General features: G+C 46.2%; 1 protein-coding gene across 1 annotated transcript in view; it reads left to right on the forward strand.

Annotated features, from left to right (window-relative positions):
* The first annotated feature begins 575 nt into the window (after window positions 1-575).
* LOC143957720 (cytosolic phospholipase A2 gamma-like) overlaps window positions 576-19,663 on the forward strand; it is a 99,245-nt gene continuing 80,157 nt past the window's right edge. Inside the window, exons 1-3 of the mRNA XM_077467419.1 lie at window positions 576-660; window positions 10,053-10,101; window positions 12,610-12,632. Of these exons, the coding sequence (XP_077323545.1) occupies window positions 10,087-10,101; window positions 12,610-12,632 (38 nt within the window). The 5' untranslated portion in view covers window positions 576-660; window positions 10,053-10,086. The remainder of the gene's footprint in view (window positions 661-10,052; window positions 10,102-12,609; window positions 12,633-19,663) is intronic.

Consider the following 19,663-nt stretch of genomic DNA (forward strand, 5'->3'; position numbering starts at 1 on the left):
AACAGTTGCAATGACCGCTATTTTATTCTCTAGGGCAGGGATATGCAATTAGCGGCCCTCCAACTGTTGCAGAACTATAAGTTCCATGAGGCATAGCAAGACTCTGACAGCCACAAGCCTGACACCCAGAGGAAGAGGCATGATGGGACTTGTAGTTTTGCAACAGCTGGAGGTCCGCTAATTGCATATCCCTGGTATAGGGTGTCTGAGATAATTATAGAATTATATACATATAATTATGTTTGGGGCTTCTAAGTAATTTTCTAACAAAAATAATTATGATTTTTACATGTAGGAGTGGAGTGCCAGAATCACCTGTACTAAAAAAAAAAAAAAAAAAAAAAAAAAAAAAAGTGGTTGTTTTTATTTTATTTTTTTCTTGCTGAAAATGTATTTGATGGAGAAGTACAAGGCAGGAAAAAAAGTTATTTTCACACTTACCTGGTTTAACCAGTTTAACTTCAGTTTTTCGGTTGATTTACATATGAGAACTCTACATCAGAAAGGAATGCAGATCATTCAGATTATAACAGAGCCTTATATAAAAGGCCTCCCTCTCCATACAAAGAGAACATCTTCTGCTTTTGCTAAGACTTGCATTTGAACTCTGATTTCTGCTGCTAAAACCAAGAGGAGCTTCTTCTGAAACAAACCAGTGAGGTAATTATCGCTCCTGTAATTTACATGGGACCATTAACTTTTATGGGCACGGTTGTCCCTCCTAAGCCAAACCTTGTTATGTCATCAGAATGTCCTATCTGAGGAGGCATTTTTAGTCTTTATTTTGGCCCTGTTATTCTATTGTCCTCACACATTTATATATTATTTTTTTTTTTTTACTAGTTCCCCAGTACTAGATTTCTCATACCAAGACCGTCTTCTTCTTTTGAGGTGGAAGTCTGTAGTCAGAACTGCACCAACTGTGACCACCGCTTCCATTTTATTTTTTTTCTGTTTTCCGGGAACTCATAGCTAAATTTCTATGTTACCATAAATTACTTTGGTTTTCTTTCCCTAATCTTGGATTATTTTTCTGTATTCTCTGACTTGATCATACTTCACTAAATGGGTGTTTTAAAAGTTGTCTCCACATGTCTACATCTAATTTTATCTTCTTTTGAAATCATATTCTAAAGCCTCGTACACATGGTACGATTGTTGGCCAACCAAGCGTCTGAATTTTGTCTTTAGGGTGTGTGCCCAGAACTTGTCTTGCATGGCCTTCTCTAAGTGCACCAACTGCCCGCATGGCCATCCCTAAGTGCACTAACCTCCCGCATGGGCGTCCCTAAGTGCACTAACCTCCCGCATGGCCGTCCCTAAGTGCACTAACTGCCCGCATGGCCTTCCCTAAGTGCACTAACTGCCCGCATGGCCTTCCCTAAGTGCACTAACTGCCCGCATGGCCTTCCCTAAGTGCACTAACTGCCCGCATGGCCTTTTCTAAGCTGCCCGTATGGCCTTCTCTTTGTGCAATAACTGCCCGCGTGGCCTTCTCTAAGTGCACCAACTCCCCATATGGCCTTCTCTATGTGCAATAACTGCCCGCATGCCTGCACTTTGGCTGGGCTTATCTGGATTTCTTTTAGTGCATCATCTTCCCCTATGGTCTTCTCTATGTGCACTAACTGCCCACATGGCCTTCTGAGGATAAACACATTTGGGGCTTCCATCTTTTTATACAGCCCCCATCCAGTACAAAGCCCCCTCATCCGGTACACAGCCCCCTTCCCAGTACACAACTGCCATCCATTATACAGCCCCCTCCTCAGTACACAACTACCATCCATTATACAGCCCCCATCCATCATACACACCCCCCATCCAGTATACCACCACCCTCCCTACACTACCAGCATACTCTACAGTTAAGAAAAAAAAATCACTACCGGCCCCTTCCACACTGCTCCTCCTGTGTCACTCCTATTGTAAAATGAAGCTTCCATTTATCTCAATAGCTCAGTTTTTTTCCACCGACCTGGTCACATGACTGCTCTCCTCTGCTGTTTCATAGATGGTCATGTGACCAGTCTCATCCTCCAATCTAAAGCTACACTCAGGGGAGGAGGGGAGCAGCCAGAAAAAAAAGCTAGTGAGATATTTACAATGACGCGGGAGGAGCGGTGTAGGAGAAGGGGCAGGCAAGTGATTTTTTTTTTCTCAACTTTAAACTATACCGGCAGTGCTGTCCCAGAGCCAGGAGAGGCGGGACGGCCGGCTTAACACTCCCCCAATGGGTGGCTTCTGGAACGGACCATCCCATTCCTGCCCCCGTTGGTAAAACATGAGTATTGGCGTATAACATGCAGGCACTGTTTACCCTGTGTTTTCAGGGGGAAAAGGTGTGTGTTATATGCCAAAGCATACAATATATATTCCTTTGGTATACAGGAGGAGGAGACGAGGGAGCTTGAGAGTAGGAGGTCTTGAGAAGAGCGGAGAGGATGGTTTGGGTGATATTTGGAGACAAGATTGGTGATGTATCTCGGGGCAGAGTTGTGAATGGCTTTGTATGTTGAGGTTAGTATTTTGAATTTAATTCGCTGGGTGATTGGAGCAGAGGGTTGGCAGACACGGAATGGAGACCAGTGTAGGGATTGGAGGAGAGGGTTGGCAGACACTGAATGGAGACCAGTGTAGGGATTGGAGGAGAGGGTTGGCAGACACTGAATGGAGACCAGTGTAGGGATTGGAGGAGAGGGTTGGCAGACATGGAATGGAGACCAGTGTAGGGATTGGAGGAGAGGGTTGGCAGACATGGAATGGAGACCAGTGTAGGGATTGGAGGAGAGGGTTGGCAGACACTGAATGGAGACCAGTGTAGGGATTGGAGGAGAGGGTTGGCAGACATGGAATGGAGACCAGTGTAGGGATTGGAGGAGAGGGCTGGCAGACACTGAATGGAGACCATTGTAGGGATTGGAGGAGAGGGTTGGCAGATACTGAATGGAGACCAGTGTAGGGATTGGAGGAGAGGGTTGGCAGACACTGAATGGAGACCAGTGTAGGGATTGGAGGAGAGGGTTGGCAGACATGGAATGGAGACCAGTGTAGGGATTGGAGGAGAGGGTTAACAGACACTGAATGGAGACCAGTGTAGGGATTGGAGGAGAGGGTTGGCAGACATGGAATGGAGACCAGTGTAGGGATTGGAGGAGAGGGTTGGCAGACACTGAGCGGTTGGTAAGGTGTATAAGTCTGGCAGCATGATTCATGATAGACTGAAGAGGGGAGCAGCCTATGAAGAGGCAGGCCAATGAGAAGGGAGTTGCAATAGTCTTGGTGAGAGATAACAAGGAAGTGAAATATATTTATTTATGTATTTGGCTACATGCATATATTAATATGGACATATGTCATTATTCACATATGATTGATATATATTTTCTAGTTTACGCATTTATTGATGTTATACACATTTTTGCACATAGATGTATTTCTCTGCACCTCACATAATCACATGTGTGAGTTAAGGTTTGATTGTGTTCACAACATTTGAGAGCTCAGGTGATCCAATTTGATTTAATTGATTTATCAGTTTAATAGTATAATTGTCTAGTCACATGGTCTATAGCAAAAAGTATATATTTGATATTAATTTCTGTGATTATTAGCTATGAGTATTGTCAGCAAAATTTGGCCGTACGCAGAGCGCACAGCCAAATCTCCTGTTTCTAATAATAACAACAACATTTCCGTCTTAATGATATAATACTTTACCTTACAACCCACTCATCCAAATGAGCAGACATGACCATCCTCCTTACGTTCTCAAATCGGTCAGCATGACTGACCCCTCTCATCCGAGCGTCTGCTTTTATTTACATATCAACAGGAAACCACACCCTGGAGAGTTTGCCTCCAACAGCTAAACACCTCTTACAAAGCTTGTGACCTCATAGGATGTGAATGACCATATAATACTTTACCTTACAACTAGTGATGGCCGAACGGTTCGCCCGGCGGTCGTTTCGCGGCGAATTTCCGACTTTCGCCGTCCGCGGGTTCGAACGCCTTTTTCCGTCGTTCGCCCCGGCGGACTTACGTGTTTAATGTATACAAGAACTTTAACCTTTCGTGACACGTTTATCATGTGTTACAGGACAACCAATTGAGACATGACAGCTCATGGACACTTGGACATTCCCCCTAACCTATAAATACACCCGATCCGGTGGCCATTTTACATTCTTTCTTCTGTCACTGTAGGGAAAGGATCCTGTGTGGAGTAGGGACAGAGAAAACGCTAGCTATTTGGTACACAAAAGTTCTTTTCAGGACTGGTATAGGTGTTAGGTCAGCAGCCTGAGTTTCTTTTGTCAGTTTAGATAAAGGGACAGAGCGCTGTATGCTGCTATTTTAGGGACAGCTCAGCCAGATTAGTCTTTCTTCATCATCATCATCATCATCATCATTAGCTGTTACTATCAGGTCCACAAAAGAGCTGTTCCAGCTAATCGTTCCAGCCTACTCTTTTTTGCCAATTTGTATAGGGACAGGCAGGAAGCAGTGTGTCAGGCAGTGAGGATAATTTTAAAGACTTGCTGTTACTATTAGTTCCACAAAGGTTCTTTTCAGGACTGGTATCAGTGGTACGGTAATAGGCTTGTACACGTATAATATTCTTTCTTCCAAATATAGAAAGAATATTATACTTGACTGCTGCCCTTCTGCTGCAGTCTGCTAATCATTCACAACTCACTTGTTCCACAAAGCTCTTTATCAGGACTGGTAACTTGGTCTGTCTAGGGTGCTACGGTACATAGGCTTGGGTGCGGTACAGTCTGCTGTTCTGTAAGGACCGCTATCGGTCCACAATAGATAGGGTTGCCGTGCACTACTGCTGACCGCTGCCCTATACTGCAGCAGTCCTTCAGCGGTATAGGGACTGACGCACAGTCTGCTAAACACTAATACACAACCTGCTTGGTCCACAAAAGTTCTTATAAGGACTGGTAACTTGGTATAGGGTGCTACGGTACATAGGCCTGAGTGCGTTACAGTCTGCTGTTCTGTAAGGACCGCTATCGGTCCACAATACATAGGGTTGACGTGCACTACTGCTGACCGCTGCCCTATACTGCAGCAGTCCTTCAGCGGTATAGGGACTGACGCACAGTCTGCTAAACACTAACACACAACCTGCTTGGTCCACAAAAGTTCTTATAAGGACTGGTAACTTGGTATAGGGTGCTACGGTACATAGGCCTGAGTGCAGTACAGTCTGCTGTTCTGTAAGGACTGCTATCGGTCCACAATACATAGGGTTGCCGTGCACTACTGCTGACCGCTGCCCTATACTGCAGCAGTCCTTCAGCGGTATAGGGACTGACGCACAGTCTGCTAAACACTAATACACAACCTGCTTGGTCCACAAAAGTTCTTATAAGGACTGGTAACTTGGTATAGGGTGCTACGGTACATAGGCCTGAGTGCGTTACAGTCTGCTGTTCTGTAAGGACCGCTATCGGTCCACAATACATAGGGTTGCCGTGCACTACTGCTGACCGCTGCCCTATACTGCAGCAGTCCTTCATTGGTATAGGGACTGACGTACAGTCTGCTAATCACTAACACACAACCTGCTTGGTCCACAAAAGTTCTTATAAGGACTGGTAACTTGGTATAGGGTGCTACGGTACATAGGCCTGAGTGCGTTACAGTCTGCTGTTCTGTAAGGACCGCTATCGGTCCACAATACATAGGGTTGCCGTGCACTACTGCTGACCGCTGCCCTATACTGCAGCAGTCCTTCAGCGGTATAGGGACTGACGCACAGTCTGCTAAACACTAACACACAACCTGCTTGGTCCACAAAAGTTCTTATAAGGACTGGTAACTTGGTATAGGGTGCTACGGTACATAGGCCTGAGTGCAGTACAGTCTGCTGTTCTGTAAGGACCGCTATCGGTCCACAATACATAGGGTTGCCGTGCACTACTGCTGACCGCTGCCCTATACTGCAGCAGTCCTTCAGCGGTATAGGGACTGACGCACAGTCTGCTAAACACTAACACACAACCTGCTTGGTCCACAAAAGTTCTTATAAGGACTGGTAACTTGGTATAGGGTGCTACGGTACATAGGCCTGAGTGCAGTACAGTCTGCTGTTCTGTAAGGACCGCTATCGGTCCACAATACATAGGGTTGCCGTGCACTACTGCTGACCGCTGCCCTATACTGCAGCAGTCCTTCATTGGTATAGGGACTGACGTACAGTCTGCTAATCACTAACACACAACCTGCTTGGTCCACAAAAGTTCTTATAAGGACTGGTAACTTGGTATAGGGTGCTACGGTACATAGGCCTGAGTGCGTTACAGTCTGCTGTTCTGTAAGGACCGCTATCGGTCCACAATACATAGGGTTGCCGTGCACTACTGCTGACCGCTGCCCTATACTGCAGCAGTCCTTCATTGGTATAGGGACTGACGTACAGTCTGCTAATCACTAACACACAACCTGCTTGGTCCACAAAAGTTTTTATAAGGACTGGTAACTTGGTATAGGGTGCTACGGTACATAGGCCTGAGTGCAGTACAGTCTGCTGTTCTGTAAGGACCGCTATCGGTCCACAATACATAGGGTTGACGTGCACTACTGCTGACCGCTGCCCTATACTGCAGCAGTCCTTCATTGGTATAGGGACTGACGTACAGTCTGCTAATCACTAACACACAACCTGCTTGGTCCACAAAAGTTCTTATAAGGACTGGTAACTTGGTATAGGGTGCTACGGTACATAGGCCTGAGTGCAGTACAGTCTGCTGTTCTGTAAGGACCGCTATCGGTCCACAATACATAGGGTTGCCGTGCACTACTGCTGACCGCTGCCCTATACTGCAGCAGTCCTTCATTGGTATAGGGACTGACGTACAGTCTGCTAATCACTAACACACAACCTGCTTGGTCCACAAAAGTTTTTATAAGGACTGGTAACTTGGTATAGGGTGCTACGGTACATAGGCCTGAGTGCAGTACAGTCTGCTGTTCTGTAAGGACCGCTATCGGTCCACAATACATAGGGTTGACGTGCACTACTGCTGACCGCTGCCCTATACTGCAGCAGTCCTTCAGCGGTATAGGGACTAAGAGTTTTGTCACAGGGTGATTTAAAAAATGACAGGCAGAGGAAGAGGCAGGCCCTTCCGCAGGGGTGGTAGGGGTAGGGCAGGAGCAACAGCCTTGAGCCAAAGTGGGAAGTTGCAGAAGGTGCGTTCAATTACTTTAAAGGACGCACCAGACTTGGTTGAGTGGCTCACTCAGCCTTATTCTTCTGCACCCTCCTCATCCTCTCGATCTGCACCCTCTTCTTCACTCTCTGCTATGTGCACCCCCAAAGACACTACCACCAACAACACCACCACCACCACATACCTTCCGCTTGAGTGCAAATGGGGGCCTTCATGCTCCAGTGTTTTAATAGGGACCCCCGTATAAAAAGCATGAGGGTCAAGGACCAGTACTGGGTGGCAACGTACTTAGATCCCCGGTACAAACACAAAATGGCGGAAATGTTACCGCCGTCGCAGAGGGCTGTCAGAATGCAGCACTTCCAGGCCTTGCTTCGAGAAATGCTGCATTCTGCTTTTGCGTGCGCTGGCAGAGGAGCAATTCCCACTCCCAGAGAAGGATTTGCGGGTACCAATCCAACAGCGCCTGCAAGAAGAGGCCGGTTTGAAGATGTGTTGGTGACTTCGGATATGAGGTCATTCTTTCAGCCGACCCATCGACAGGTGTCATCCGGATCCAGCATCAGGGAACGCCTAGACCGTCAGGTGTCCGACTACATTGGGTTAACGGCCGATGTGGACGCTCTGAGGAGTGATGAACCCCTAGACTACTGGGTGGGCAGGCTTGACCTCTGGCCAGAGCTTGCCCAATTTGCAATCGAACTGTTGGCTTGCCCCTCATCCAGTGTCCTGTCCGAAAGGACGTTCAGCGCAGCAGGGGGGATTGTGACCGATAAGCGTACTCGCCTAGCTCACGACAGTGTTAACTACCTCACATTTCTAAAAATGAATGAGGCATGGATCTCGGAGGAATTCAACACATGTGATCAGTAGACCATGTATATGTCTATAAACAATTTTTGGAATCAAGCACACAGACCTTCTTAATTCATTTGGCTCACTTCCCTGACCCAAAAAAGCACACCGTACTATATGCCCCTACCCTCCTCTTTGAAGAGGTTGAGCGGTGTCATATTTCTACTGGGGCTGCTTATTATGAGGGGTTCCCACCATCCCTGTGCTGTGCTGACTTCCTCCTGGGTGTTCTTATTATGAGGGGCTCCCACCATCCCTGTGCTGTGCTGACTTCCTCCTGGGGGTTCTTATTATGAGGGGCTCCCACCATCCCTGTGCTGTGCTGACTTCCTCCTGGGGGTTCTTATTATGAGGGGATCACACCATCCCTGTGCTGTGCTGACTTCCTCCTGGGGCTGCTTACGGTGCTGCTGTCAGCGCTGTATGTCACGGAGCTGCTGTCAGCGCTGTATGTCACGGAGCTGCTGTCAGCGCTGTATGTCACGGAGCTGCTGTCAGCGCTGTATGTCACGGTGCTGCTGTCAGCGCTGTATGTCACGGAGCTGCTGTCAGCGCTGTATGTCACGGAGCTGCTGTCAGTGCTGTATGTCACGGAGCTGCTGTCAGCGCTGTATGTCACGGAGCTGCTGTCAGCGCTGTATGTCACGGAGCTGCTGTCAGCGCTGTATGTCACGGTGCTGCTGTCAGCGCTGTATGTCACGGAGCTGCTGTCAGCGCTGTATGTCACGGAGCTGCTGTCAGTGCTGTATGTCACGGAGCTGCTGTCAGCGCTGTATGTCACGGAGCTGCTGTCAAGCTGCTGTCAGCGCTGTATGTCACGGAGCTGCTGTCAGCGCTGTATGTCACGGTGCTGCTGTCAGCGCTGTATGTCACGGAGCTGCTGTCAGCGCTGTATGTCACGGAGCTGCTGTCAGCGCTGTATGTCACGGAGCTGCTGTCAGCGCTGTATGTCACGGTGCTGATGTCAGTGCTCTGTATTACGGTGCTGCTGTCAGTGCTCTGTATCTCCTGCACCCTCTTGTTTGCCTACCCTGGTCCCTGACCTTCCCTCTCCTCCATTGCCTTCATTAGCTCCATAGTCCTGAATTGTCAGAACAATTTCCCAAATAAAAAAAAAATGCTTGTAGTTATCGATCCCAAATTCACCTCATACATGTATTATGCTATTGTCCAGGTGGTGGGACTACGTGCTACCCCCTAATAATTACCCCGTGGCCGCAAATTCGACCTAAAGGTTTGCGAAATTCGCCTCCCATTGAAGTCAATGGAGCCCGCGGCGAACGGTCGTTTTCGCGAACGTTTGTGCCCGTTCGCGTTTCGCGTTCGCGAAACGTCCCGTCGGAAGTTCGTCCATCACTACTTACAACCCACTCATCCAAATGAGCAGACATGACCATCCTCCTTACGTTCTCAAATCGGTCAGCATGACTGACCCCTCTCATCCGAGCGTCTGCTTTTATTTACATATCAACAGGAAACCACACCCTGGAGAGTTTGCCTCCAACAGCTAAACAACTCTTACAAAGCTTGTGACCTCATAGGATGTGAATGACCATATAAGGATTTGACAACACAGAAACCCTTCCAACAGCGTTAGTTAAGCAATGCAAAACAATACAGAAGAAGGTGGTGTCTTCACAGACAGCTAATCAGACAGACATGTGTTTTCCTTGAAAAGAACCAATCACTGACATTCAAATAGACTAGCAAACTGACTAAATGCTTTCAATGATGCGAACCATACAAAACCAATGAACGATGACTACAATTCCATTGATAGAAAACCTTAATATACATTGTTCCAGAGAACAATGTATACCTGGATTGTTCTACACCTCCTTGTGGATGGAAATTTATCCACAGATGTGCGTCATGGCACCCCAAATATGTTGATCAGGCATACAGCGGTGACAAAAGCGCACCTCCACTCAAGCGGTGCCACGCAAAACCAGTATGTACGTATATCGGGTTCAGAAGTCTTACTGCTTCATTTTGTTTTAACAGATTGTGAGATAAGCCGTACCTACCTTCATTTCCAATGGCGGGCACCGAGGTGAGTGACTTTATATTCATTGCCACCAGTGTGATACCAATTCATTTATTACAAGTGGCCCAACAAGCAGAGCGAAGGACTCATAACAGCCAATCAAAATGCATCCGATACTGGTCTGCATTCTGTAATAAGAAATCCCTTTAGAAAAAGCTTTGATTGGCTGTGTCGGGTTAATAAATATTTGAAAGTATGCAAAACAAAAAAAAAAAAAATCTTTAAAAAAAAAAAAAAAAAAAAATCTTAAAAAATATATAAAGAAAAATAATTGATTTATTTTACGGTACATGGTTTTATTTTGGTGGTATTTGATCACTACTGTTTTTTTTTGCTAAACAAAAAGACCAACATTTTTGAATATTTTTTTTTTCTCCTTCATTGACGGGCACTGATAAGGTGGCAATATTGAGCACTGATGGGCGGGACTGATATGCAGCACTGATGGGCGGGACTCATGGGGGGCACTGACATGCAGCACTGATGGGAATGATAGGTGGCAATGACAGGCATTACTGATTGGCATTTGTGATGGGCACTGATTGGCATTTCTGATAAGCACCGATTGGCACCTCAGATGGGGGGCTGCACTGATAATCAATGCACTGATTATCAACACAGACCCCCCTGTCAGGAAAGCCATTGATTGTCTCTCCTCTGCTCATACCCCGTCAGAGCGAACTGAGGAAACATGATTACCGTCACTTCCTGGTTACCACTGTGATTGGTCACAGCTGATCACATGGTAAAGAACCTACATCATAGGCTCCTTACTGAGATCAGAGATGCGGTGTGTCAGAGCGACACACCGCACCACCAATCACTGCTCTGTGCCCCCCCCCAGGGGGCGTGCACGAGCGGCTTATCCCGCTGGACATCATATGACACCCAGTCAGGATAACTGGTCCCCCGCCGGCCGTCATTCTGCTATAGGCCGAGCGGGATGTGGTTAAAATGGATTTATGACAGTCCTTGATGAAACTATTTCATCTCTATTCTTGCTCTCAATTAAAGCAGTTGTAAAGGCTGAAGGTTATTTTTGCTTTCAGGCATTCAATGCATGAGAGCCTTGGCTGTCCCGGGTCCCTGTCTCCTCATTGGCTGACACAGCAGAGGGAGCCATTGGCCAGTGAGCCAGTGAGGAGGGAGCAGGGGGCAGGGCCAAGCCCTGGGTCTCTGTGTCTTTTGGACACACAGAGTGATTCTCAGGAGTGAGCACACACACCAGTGACCCCATAGCAAGCTATTGGGGGGCACCAGTCAGAGGGGACTATGAGCACCGACAGGGGATCTGATAAGAGGATCGGGGCTGCTTGGAGCAGGTAAGTAGAACATGTTGTGTTATAAAAAGCTGAAGCTTAAATCACTTTAAAATCCTGAATAGCAGTCAGTATAATTCAGAACTTCACCTCCAGTCAGACCCCGCTGGACTTCCCCATCGTTTGTACAGACACCATGAACTTTGGCATAGGTGTATGCAGCTTCTTACATTAGCAGGGGCAGACAACCTCGGCCCTCCAGCTATGGTGAAACTACGAGTCCCATGAGACACTGCAAGACCCCGACAATGTGATTTGTAGTTTCACCACAGCTGGAGTGCCGAGGTTGCCTCCCCCTGCATTAGGGTGTGCACCCCAAAGCTCAAACACACTTGCGTGTTGGTATATAAATAGAGATAAATAGAGAGAGAGAGAGGAGGAGATAAAGAGTTTTTTTTGGGTGGGATTTAAATTATCTTTTTTTTATTATATTTATTTTATATAAAACACTGATACATTGTACACTCATCACGCCCATACATCGTACACTCATCACGCCCATACATCGTACACTCATCACGCCCATACATCATACACACTCAACACGCCCATCCATCGTACACTCATCACGCCAATCCATCGTACACACTCATCACGCCCATCCATCGTACACTCATCACGCCCATCCATCGTACACTCATCACGCCCATCCATCGTACACTCATCACGCCCATCCATTGTATACTCATCACGCCCCTACACTGTACACTCATCACATCCATACATTGTACACTCATCACATCCATACATTGTACACTCATCACACCCATACACTGTACACTCATCACACCCATACATTGTACACTCATCACACCCATACATTGTACACTCATCACGCCCATACATTGTACACTCATCACGCCCATACATTGTACACTCATCACGCCCATACATTGTACACTCATCACGCCCATACATTGTACACTCATCACACCTATACATTGTATACTCATCACACCCATACATTGTACACTCATCACACCTATACATTGTATACTCATCACGCCCAGTGACTTGTGGAGATAAAATGAGAGGCACAAAATCCGATGTCTATGGGCCTCAAACTGCAAAATGTCTTCCGGGGGGGTCACCAGAACTTTTCATTGATTCTGGAAAAAAATTAGTTTTTTTTTGTTTGGTTTCAATCACCAGAATTTCTTCTGAACCTCACAATGTGTCTTTTGTGTTCCCACAGGAAAATATCGACATTGTGGACGGGTAAGTCAAGTCTTTTAACTTTTTTGTATATTCTTTTAAATAGAATTCAATATTTTACATTTGAACATACAAGTAATATCAACATTCCCTGTAACAAAAAATAAAAACATATCCAGTAAAGGAACATTAACCACTTCAGCCCTGGAAGGTTTTATCCCCTTCACGATGAGGCCATTTTTTTGCGATTTGGCACAGTGTTTCATAGTTAGTAAGGTTGAATAAAGACACCAGTCCATCCAGTTCAACCTGAGTGAGTGTCTACAATTGTCCCTATCCCTGTACATTGCACACTCACATTGGTCCCTACCCTCAAGGAGCCCACAATCCAAGGTCCCCATTCATGTACTAAGGCCAATTTTTGGACAGAAGCCAATTAACCTACCTGCATGTCTTTGGAGTGTGGGAGGAAACCGGAGAAAACCCAAGCAGGCACAGGGAGAACAGGCAAACTCCAGGCAGGTAGTGTCGTGGTTGGGGTTGGGGTTCAAACCAGCGACCCATTCTTACTGCTAGGTGAGAGTGCTAACCACTACACCACTGTGCCACCCACTGATTATTTTATTTGAATGGACAATTGCGAGGTTGTGCGACATTGTACATAGATAAAATTGACATCCTTTTTTTTCCCCTCCACAAATAGAGCTTTCTTTTGATGGTATTTGATCACCTCTGTGTGTTTTGTTTTTGTTTGTTTTTTTTGTTTGTTTTTTTTGTTTGTTTTTTTTGTTTGTTTTTTTTGTTTGTTTTTTTTGTTTGTTTTTTTTGTTTGTTTTTTTTGTTTGTTTTTTTTGTTTGTTTTTTTTTGTTTGTTTTGGTTTTTTTGTTTTGGTTTTTTTGTTTTGTTTTGTTTTTTTGTTTTTTTTGCGCTATAAAACAAAAAATGTCAATTTTGAAAAAAAAAAAAATACTTTTTGCTATAAAGCACATACAATAATAATAAAAAAAAAAAAAAAATCTTCATTAATTTAGGTCAATCTGTATTCTGCTACATATTTTTTGGTAAAGAAAAAAATCCCAATAAGCTTATATTGATTGGTTTGCGCAAAAGTTATATCCTCTACAAACTACGGGATATTTTTTATATTTTTTTTCAATTTACTAGTAATGTTGGCAATTAGCGACTTATAGCGGGACTGCGACATTGCAGCAGACAAATCGAACACTTAGTGACACTTTTTTGGGGGACCAGTGACACTAATACAGTGATCAGTGCTAAAAAAATATGCATGGTCACTGTACTAATGACACTGGCAGGGAAAGGGTTAACATCAGGGGTGATCAAAGGGTTAAATGAGTCCCATGGGCATGTGTCCTAACTGGGGGGGGGGGGGGGGTGAGCTTGTACTGTAAGACAGATCTGTGTTTCTGCTTATTAGAAACACAGGTTCTCTGTCTTCTCCTGTCACACAATGGAGATCTGCCTTGTTTACATAGACCGCCATTCTGTCTGCCTCACGAAAAATCGGTGGGTCCCAGTGTACATCAGGTCTGCTGGACCCACTGATTGGCTCCCACTGTGTCCAATCACAGCAGGAGTGGGTCTGTGCACCCCAGACCCAGAAGAAGGAATCGCGTACAGGATTTTGCACTTAAGGGCCGCCCTGCCGCAGTATATGTACATGGGGGCGGTCCTTAAGTGGTTAATGAATAAATGGTCAGGAAAAATAAGAGAACCATGTGGTACATAGGGGTGAAATTCACCAGACTGAAATGAATGCATAGGTTAGATGTACTTGTAGTTAAAGAAATGGGAAGTAAAAATAACAATGTAAAGAAACAAGGGGGAGGGGGCACAGGGTAGGGGTACGGTGTAAGGCAGTTAGCAAGCAACCACAATGATTGGCACAATTCGTCAACTGGTTTCAAGCAAAGCCTTTTCCTCATCCGAGTAATTTATCTACTTGCCGACCAGCTGACGCAGTTGTACTGAGGCACATTGGCTTCCCTGCGCAAATCGCTGTAGTTGTATGTTGGTCATTTTAAAAAGCTATAGCTATAGCCGATGCGCTTGGCTGTTGGCCGTGATGTCCAATGGCCACCAGCGATCGCTCCACAGAGAGCCAGAACAGGGATCTGTCAATGTAATCAAACGGATCCCCATTCTGTCAGGGAAGTAGCGAGATCTGCTGTTCCTAGTGATCAGGAACAGCGATATGTCCCCTCCCCCCACAGTTAGAGACACCTCCCTAGGACATACTTAACCCCTTGATCACCCCCTAGTGTTAACCCCTTCACTGCCAGTGACATTTATACAGTAATCAATGTCTACTTTTTAGGTCTGATCACTGTATAATTGTCACTGGTCCCAAAAAAAGTGTCAAAAGTGTCCGATCTGACCACTGCAATGTCACAGTCCCGCAAAAACGAACAAAAAAAAAAAAAAAACTCTAATTGCCTCCATTACTAACATGTTTCCCCAAAAATAAGCCTGGGTGTGAGGGCTTACCTAGGTTGGAGTCCATGGCGCAGAGATGTAGGCTCGCCCTTGCAAATAGACGCAGCCCACGGTAACAAAGAGATAAGCTACCTGGACTGTGAATCTGTGAACGGGGCTTGACGGGAATAGCCAAAGGATAGTCGAGGTAAAGCCACAGTCAGGGATTCCAGAAGTCGGGATAACGATAAACAAAGCCCGGGTCTGAAGCCGGGGTCAGTCTCGGAACACTGGAACTCTCCAACAGACGACTGGAGCACAAGAACACTTGGCAAACATGACAAAATGAGCTGCCAAAGCCCCCAGAGTGAGACAGGGTTTTATACCCAGCTAATTAGGTAACCTGCCTCAGCTGATCCAGGAGTGACCGGTACAAACAGAGAACTGCCCCCAGTACTTTATGCTAAACTAGGCATGGCTAGAAAGCAGGCTGAATAGAACTGAGGTGTGGCTCAGAGGTAAAGAAACAGGAGCAACAACTGATAGTCATGAGTTCAATACCACTTGGGGCGCGACCACGCCTGGCCATCAGAAAGACATGGTAGAAATCATAACCCTGGTCTTATATTAATTTTTGGAACAAGACACAGTAGGGCTTATTTTAGGGGTAGGTCTTTTAAAGGTTGTTCCTATGAATACAGCCCTGGCCTTCACTTTTACATTAACATCCTCTCCCACCCCGCATGAAGAACTTATCCAAAACCCAAGGAGTGAGAGCAGGAATACAATGATGGTCATTACAATTGAGAAAAAGAAGATTGTCCAGGTGGTACACCTCTTTGGCTTATGAGGAGAACTTATGAAAAAAATGATACGGGTGGCTAAGGGGTCTCGTGGGAGGGGGCAGGGGGTAATAGTGTCAGTTTCTTCTTGAGCAGTTACTGGCGGGAGCTTCCTTCATCCCTTCTCCTGATTCCTTCATCTGTGGGCTTTTCTTCAACCTTGATGCATGGATCCATTGTGGGCTTTGATCTCTCAGTACTGCTGTCCTGGAGACCTTGAGGACTTCAAATGGGCCTTGAAAGAGGGGGCCTGGTTGCTTGTGGACTGCAAGTTGCTTGATCAGTACTTTGTCCCCCGGGACAAAAGGATGTGTTGGTTCTGGGGAAAGAGGAGGAAAGGTGACAGCAACCTTGTCATAAGTTTCAACAAGGCTACTTACCTGGAATTTCACGTGCTCTTCCTGCAAGGAATATAGGTTAGATTTCTCACCTATCTTGGGGGCTCTTTCGGCGGGTTTTCTCATGAGGATTTTGAAGGGGGAGAGTCCTGTCCTAGCATGGGGGGTGGTCCTTATCTGGAAGAGTAGCCCTGGCAAGAAATGGAGCCAGTTTTTCATAGTACCCTGTGTTGCCTTCCTTAACTTGTAATGTTTCTGTTCACTCTTTCCACTACTCCTGCCCTCTGGGGATGGTAGGGAATGTGAAGCTTCCAGTGTATCCCCGGAACTTTCACTAATTCTTGGGTGAGTTTCGCTGTGAAAGCGGGCCCCTGGTCAGAGTATATGGTAGCGGGTAAACTGAACCTACTAATCCAATGACTGATTAAACACCTAGTGGCTATCCCCGCGGTCTCTCCTGTGATGGGAATAGCTTCCGGCCAGAAGGAAAATTTGTCTACTATCACGCAAAGATATTTGATATTACTTTTCTGTTTGGGCATGTGTGTGAAATCAATCTGTAGGTCCTGTAATGGGCCCAAAGGCGCCGGTAAGTGACCATGAAGGCCATACTTTAAACCTTTGAACATTATTCTGGGCACAATTTAGGCAGTAGTCAATTAGTTGTTCGATCAATAGGTGAGTGGTGTTAGTGCAAAAACTCTGGTTATACATTTGCCGCAGGGGCTTTTTTCCTATGTGTCCGGGGCCATGGAGATAAGATAAAATCAAAGGAGCTACTGTTTCAGGAATGCCTATGACTCCTTGGGTGCTGGCTACGTTCTTCATGCCGGGTTGGGGGAGAATGTTGGTGTCAAAGTGGAGGCCAGGGCTGCATTTATCGGAACGAGCCATATTTACCCATGCTGCACTAATGTAGCGAGCCAAATGTCTAAAGCACAAGCCGCGTCAGTCACGGGGTATCATCATCAGAAAAGAGATGGGTCATGTAACATAGCAGCCACTATACTTTTAGCCACTCACAAAGGGCAGAACAAAACATGGTGTATGCATCCACAACATAGGGCCACACAAAAGATAGTAAGTAGGCTAACAAGAGCAAAGAAGTCAGAGAAAGAGATTAACTCAGTAATGCAACATAGGAGGTCTCTCCCCCAAGCAGTCACAAAAAGGAAAACAACCAAACCTTGGAGCCAAGCTTGACCCAGAGACCTACTCAGTCTTTGAAAAAATTCCCCATCATTTTATTATGATGCATGCTTTTTGGAGGAAACAAAATCGTTCTGAATGCTGGGTGTGCTCCCATATGGGCACGGGCCAACATTCAGTCCCCATGGTTGGAAGGCCTTTCACTAAGGATAAGCCAAACACCCCCCTGTTCAGTTCGCACCAGAACCTGCAAACAGACCTAAACTTCGTGTGTACTTTAGAGCCCTATTAAAGTCTATGGGACTCGAACCTTCACATTCTAAAGTGCTCATTTTAAAGGCTAATATGCAAGTTTCTGTCCTAAAAAGTGTTTGGGGACCCGGGTCCTGCCCCAGGGGACATGGATCAATGCAAAAAAAAGTTTTAAAAATGGCCGTTTTTTCAGGAGCAGTGATTTTAATAATGATTAAAGTGAAACAATAAAAGTGTAATATTCCTTTAAATTTCGTACCTGGGGGGTGTCTATAGTATGCCTGTGAAGGGGCGCATGTTTCCCGTGCTTAGAACTGTCCCTGCACAAAGTGTCATTTCACAAGGAAAAAAGTCTTTTAAAATCATTTTCCATTGTCGGCTCCCGTAATACAGAGAACACTCAATTAGCGTTCTCTGTATTAGCTGACAATTCATTCATTAAATAAAAAAATAAATAAAGCGTGGGGGTCCCCCTAAATTCAATTACCAGGCCCTTCAGGTCTGGTATGGATATTAAGAGGAACCCCGTGTCAAATAAAAAAAAAAAAAATTGACGTGGGGGTCCCCCTAAAAATCCATACCAGACCCTTTATCCGAGCACGCAACCTGGCAGGCCGCAGGAAAAGAGGGGGGGGGAGAGAGCGCCCCCCCTCCTGAACCGTACCAGGCCACATGCCCTCAACATTGGGAGGATGCTTTGGGGGTCTGTGACCCCTCAAAGCATTAATTCCCCATGTTGATGGGGACAAGGGCCTCATCCCCACAACCCTGGCCGGTGGTTGTGGGGGGCTTATCAGAAGCTGGAAGCCCCCTTTAACAAGGGGTACCCCAGATCCCAGCCCTCCCTGTTTGAAATGTAAGGGGGTACAAAAGTACCCCTACCATTTCACAAAGAAAGTGTAAAAATGGTTAAATAAGACAAACACCCTTTTGAAAAATTCCTTTATTAAAAATAAGAAAAATAAGAGTCCAGTGGTGGTAATCCACTCTTGCTATCCAGAGACGGATGATCATCTCTCCGGGGTCCAGCGATATCTGATCCAGTGATGGGGGATCTCTCAGTCCAGCGCTGTCCATACATGCATCCGTCTTCTACCTCCACTGCGGAGACACTGTGGGGATCCCAGCACTGACGTTTCTTATATTAGGAGGGCGGGGCCACCCGTCACCTGACCCCGCCCCCTCTGATGCTGGTGAGGGAAGCCATGGGGTTCCCCAGTGACGTATGGGTGACCCCGCCCCCTCTGGTGTAACGCAGAAACCTGCGTTACATCAGAGGGGGGCGGGGTCACCCATATGTCACTCTGATGTAACGCAGAAACCTGTGTTACATCAGAGGGGGGCGGGGTCACCCATACATCACTGGGGAACCCCATGGCAATGGGGAACAGGCAATGTTCGAGTCGAACATGAGTTCAACTGGAACTCGAAGCGCATCCCTACCTGTCACCCTAGAGCAGCTGCTAAATGTCACCCAGGAGGTCCCTATTATAGATACCACTGCCATAAACAAAGCTCTCTTGTTTACTGGATACACAAGAAAGCCCGAATTCTGTTTTCTAAATGGGGCAGGAAAGAAGTTGTACAATGGGAAGTTCTGCAAATATATCCAAGTTAATTTTACCATGTTAAACCTACCCCTGGCCCGAAACGATACTATAGACATAGAGGGTTTAGCTACTTTTGATATCCCCGACCCCAATGAATGGATGGGTAATATGTCCCTGTATGACATAACCAAATGTGTAAGGGGACCCAAGAATCCGCAGGTCACTGAGTGGATAAACAGCACTCACATGGACATCCCCTGGATGGAACAGAGCGAGGATAGCATTCCTTCTTTGGGGGATTGGATGTGTTTAGTGGGATTAAGGTAGAAGCTGAGCCCCCTAAAGTGGTTCAAGCCCCTCATGTTCCCCAAGGATGGATGGTATGTTGTGCGTTATGGTGCCACGCTACCATCCCTTATCCTATGGACACAAAAACTTCAGGATAATGTACTTTTGTAGAGATGATCCCTTTAATGGGGACCACAGGGGTGGACACTCCTGTGTCCATGATACCCGCCCACGGTCA

Source organism: Lithobates pipiens, unplaced genomic scaffold, assembly GCF_037356315.1.
Source record: "Lithobates pipiens isolate NorthernLeopardFrog02 unplaced genomic scaffold, aLitPip1_a1.2 Scaffold_55, whole genome shotgun sequence".
Classification (NCBI taxonomy): domain Eukaryota; kingdom Metazoa; phylum Chordata; class Amphibia; order Anura; family Ranidae; genus Lithobates; species Lithobates pipiens.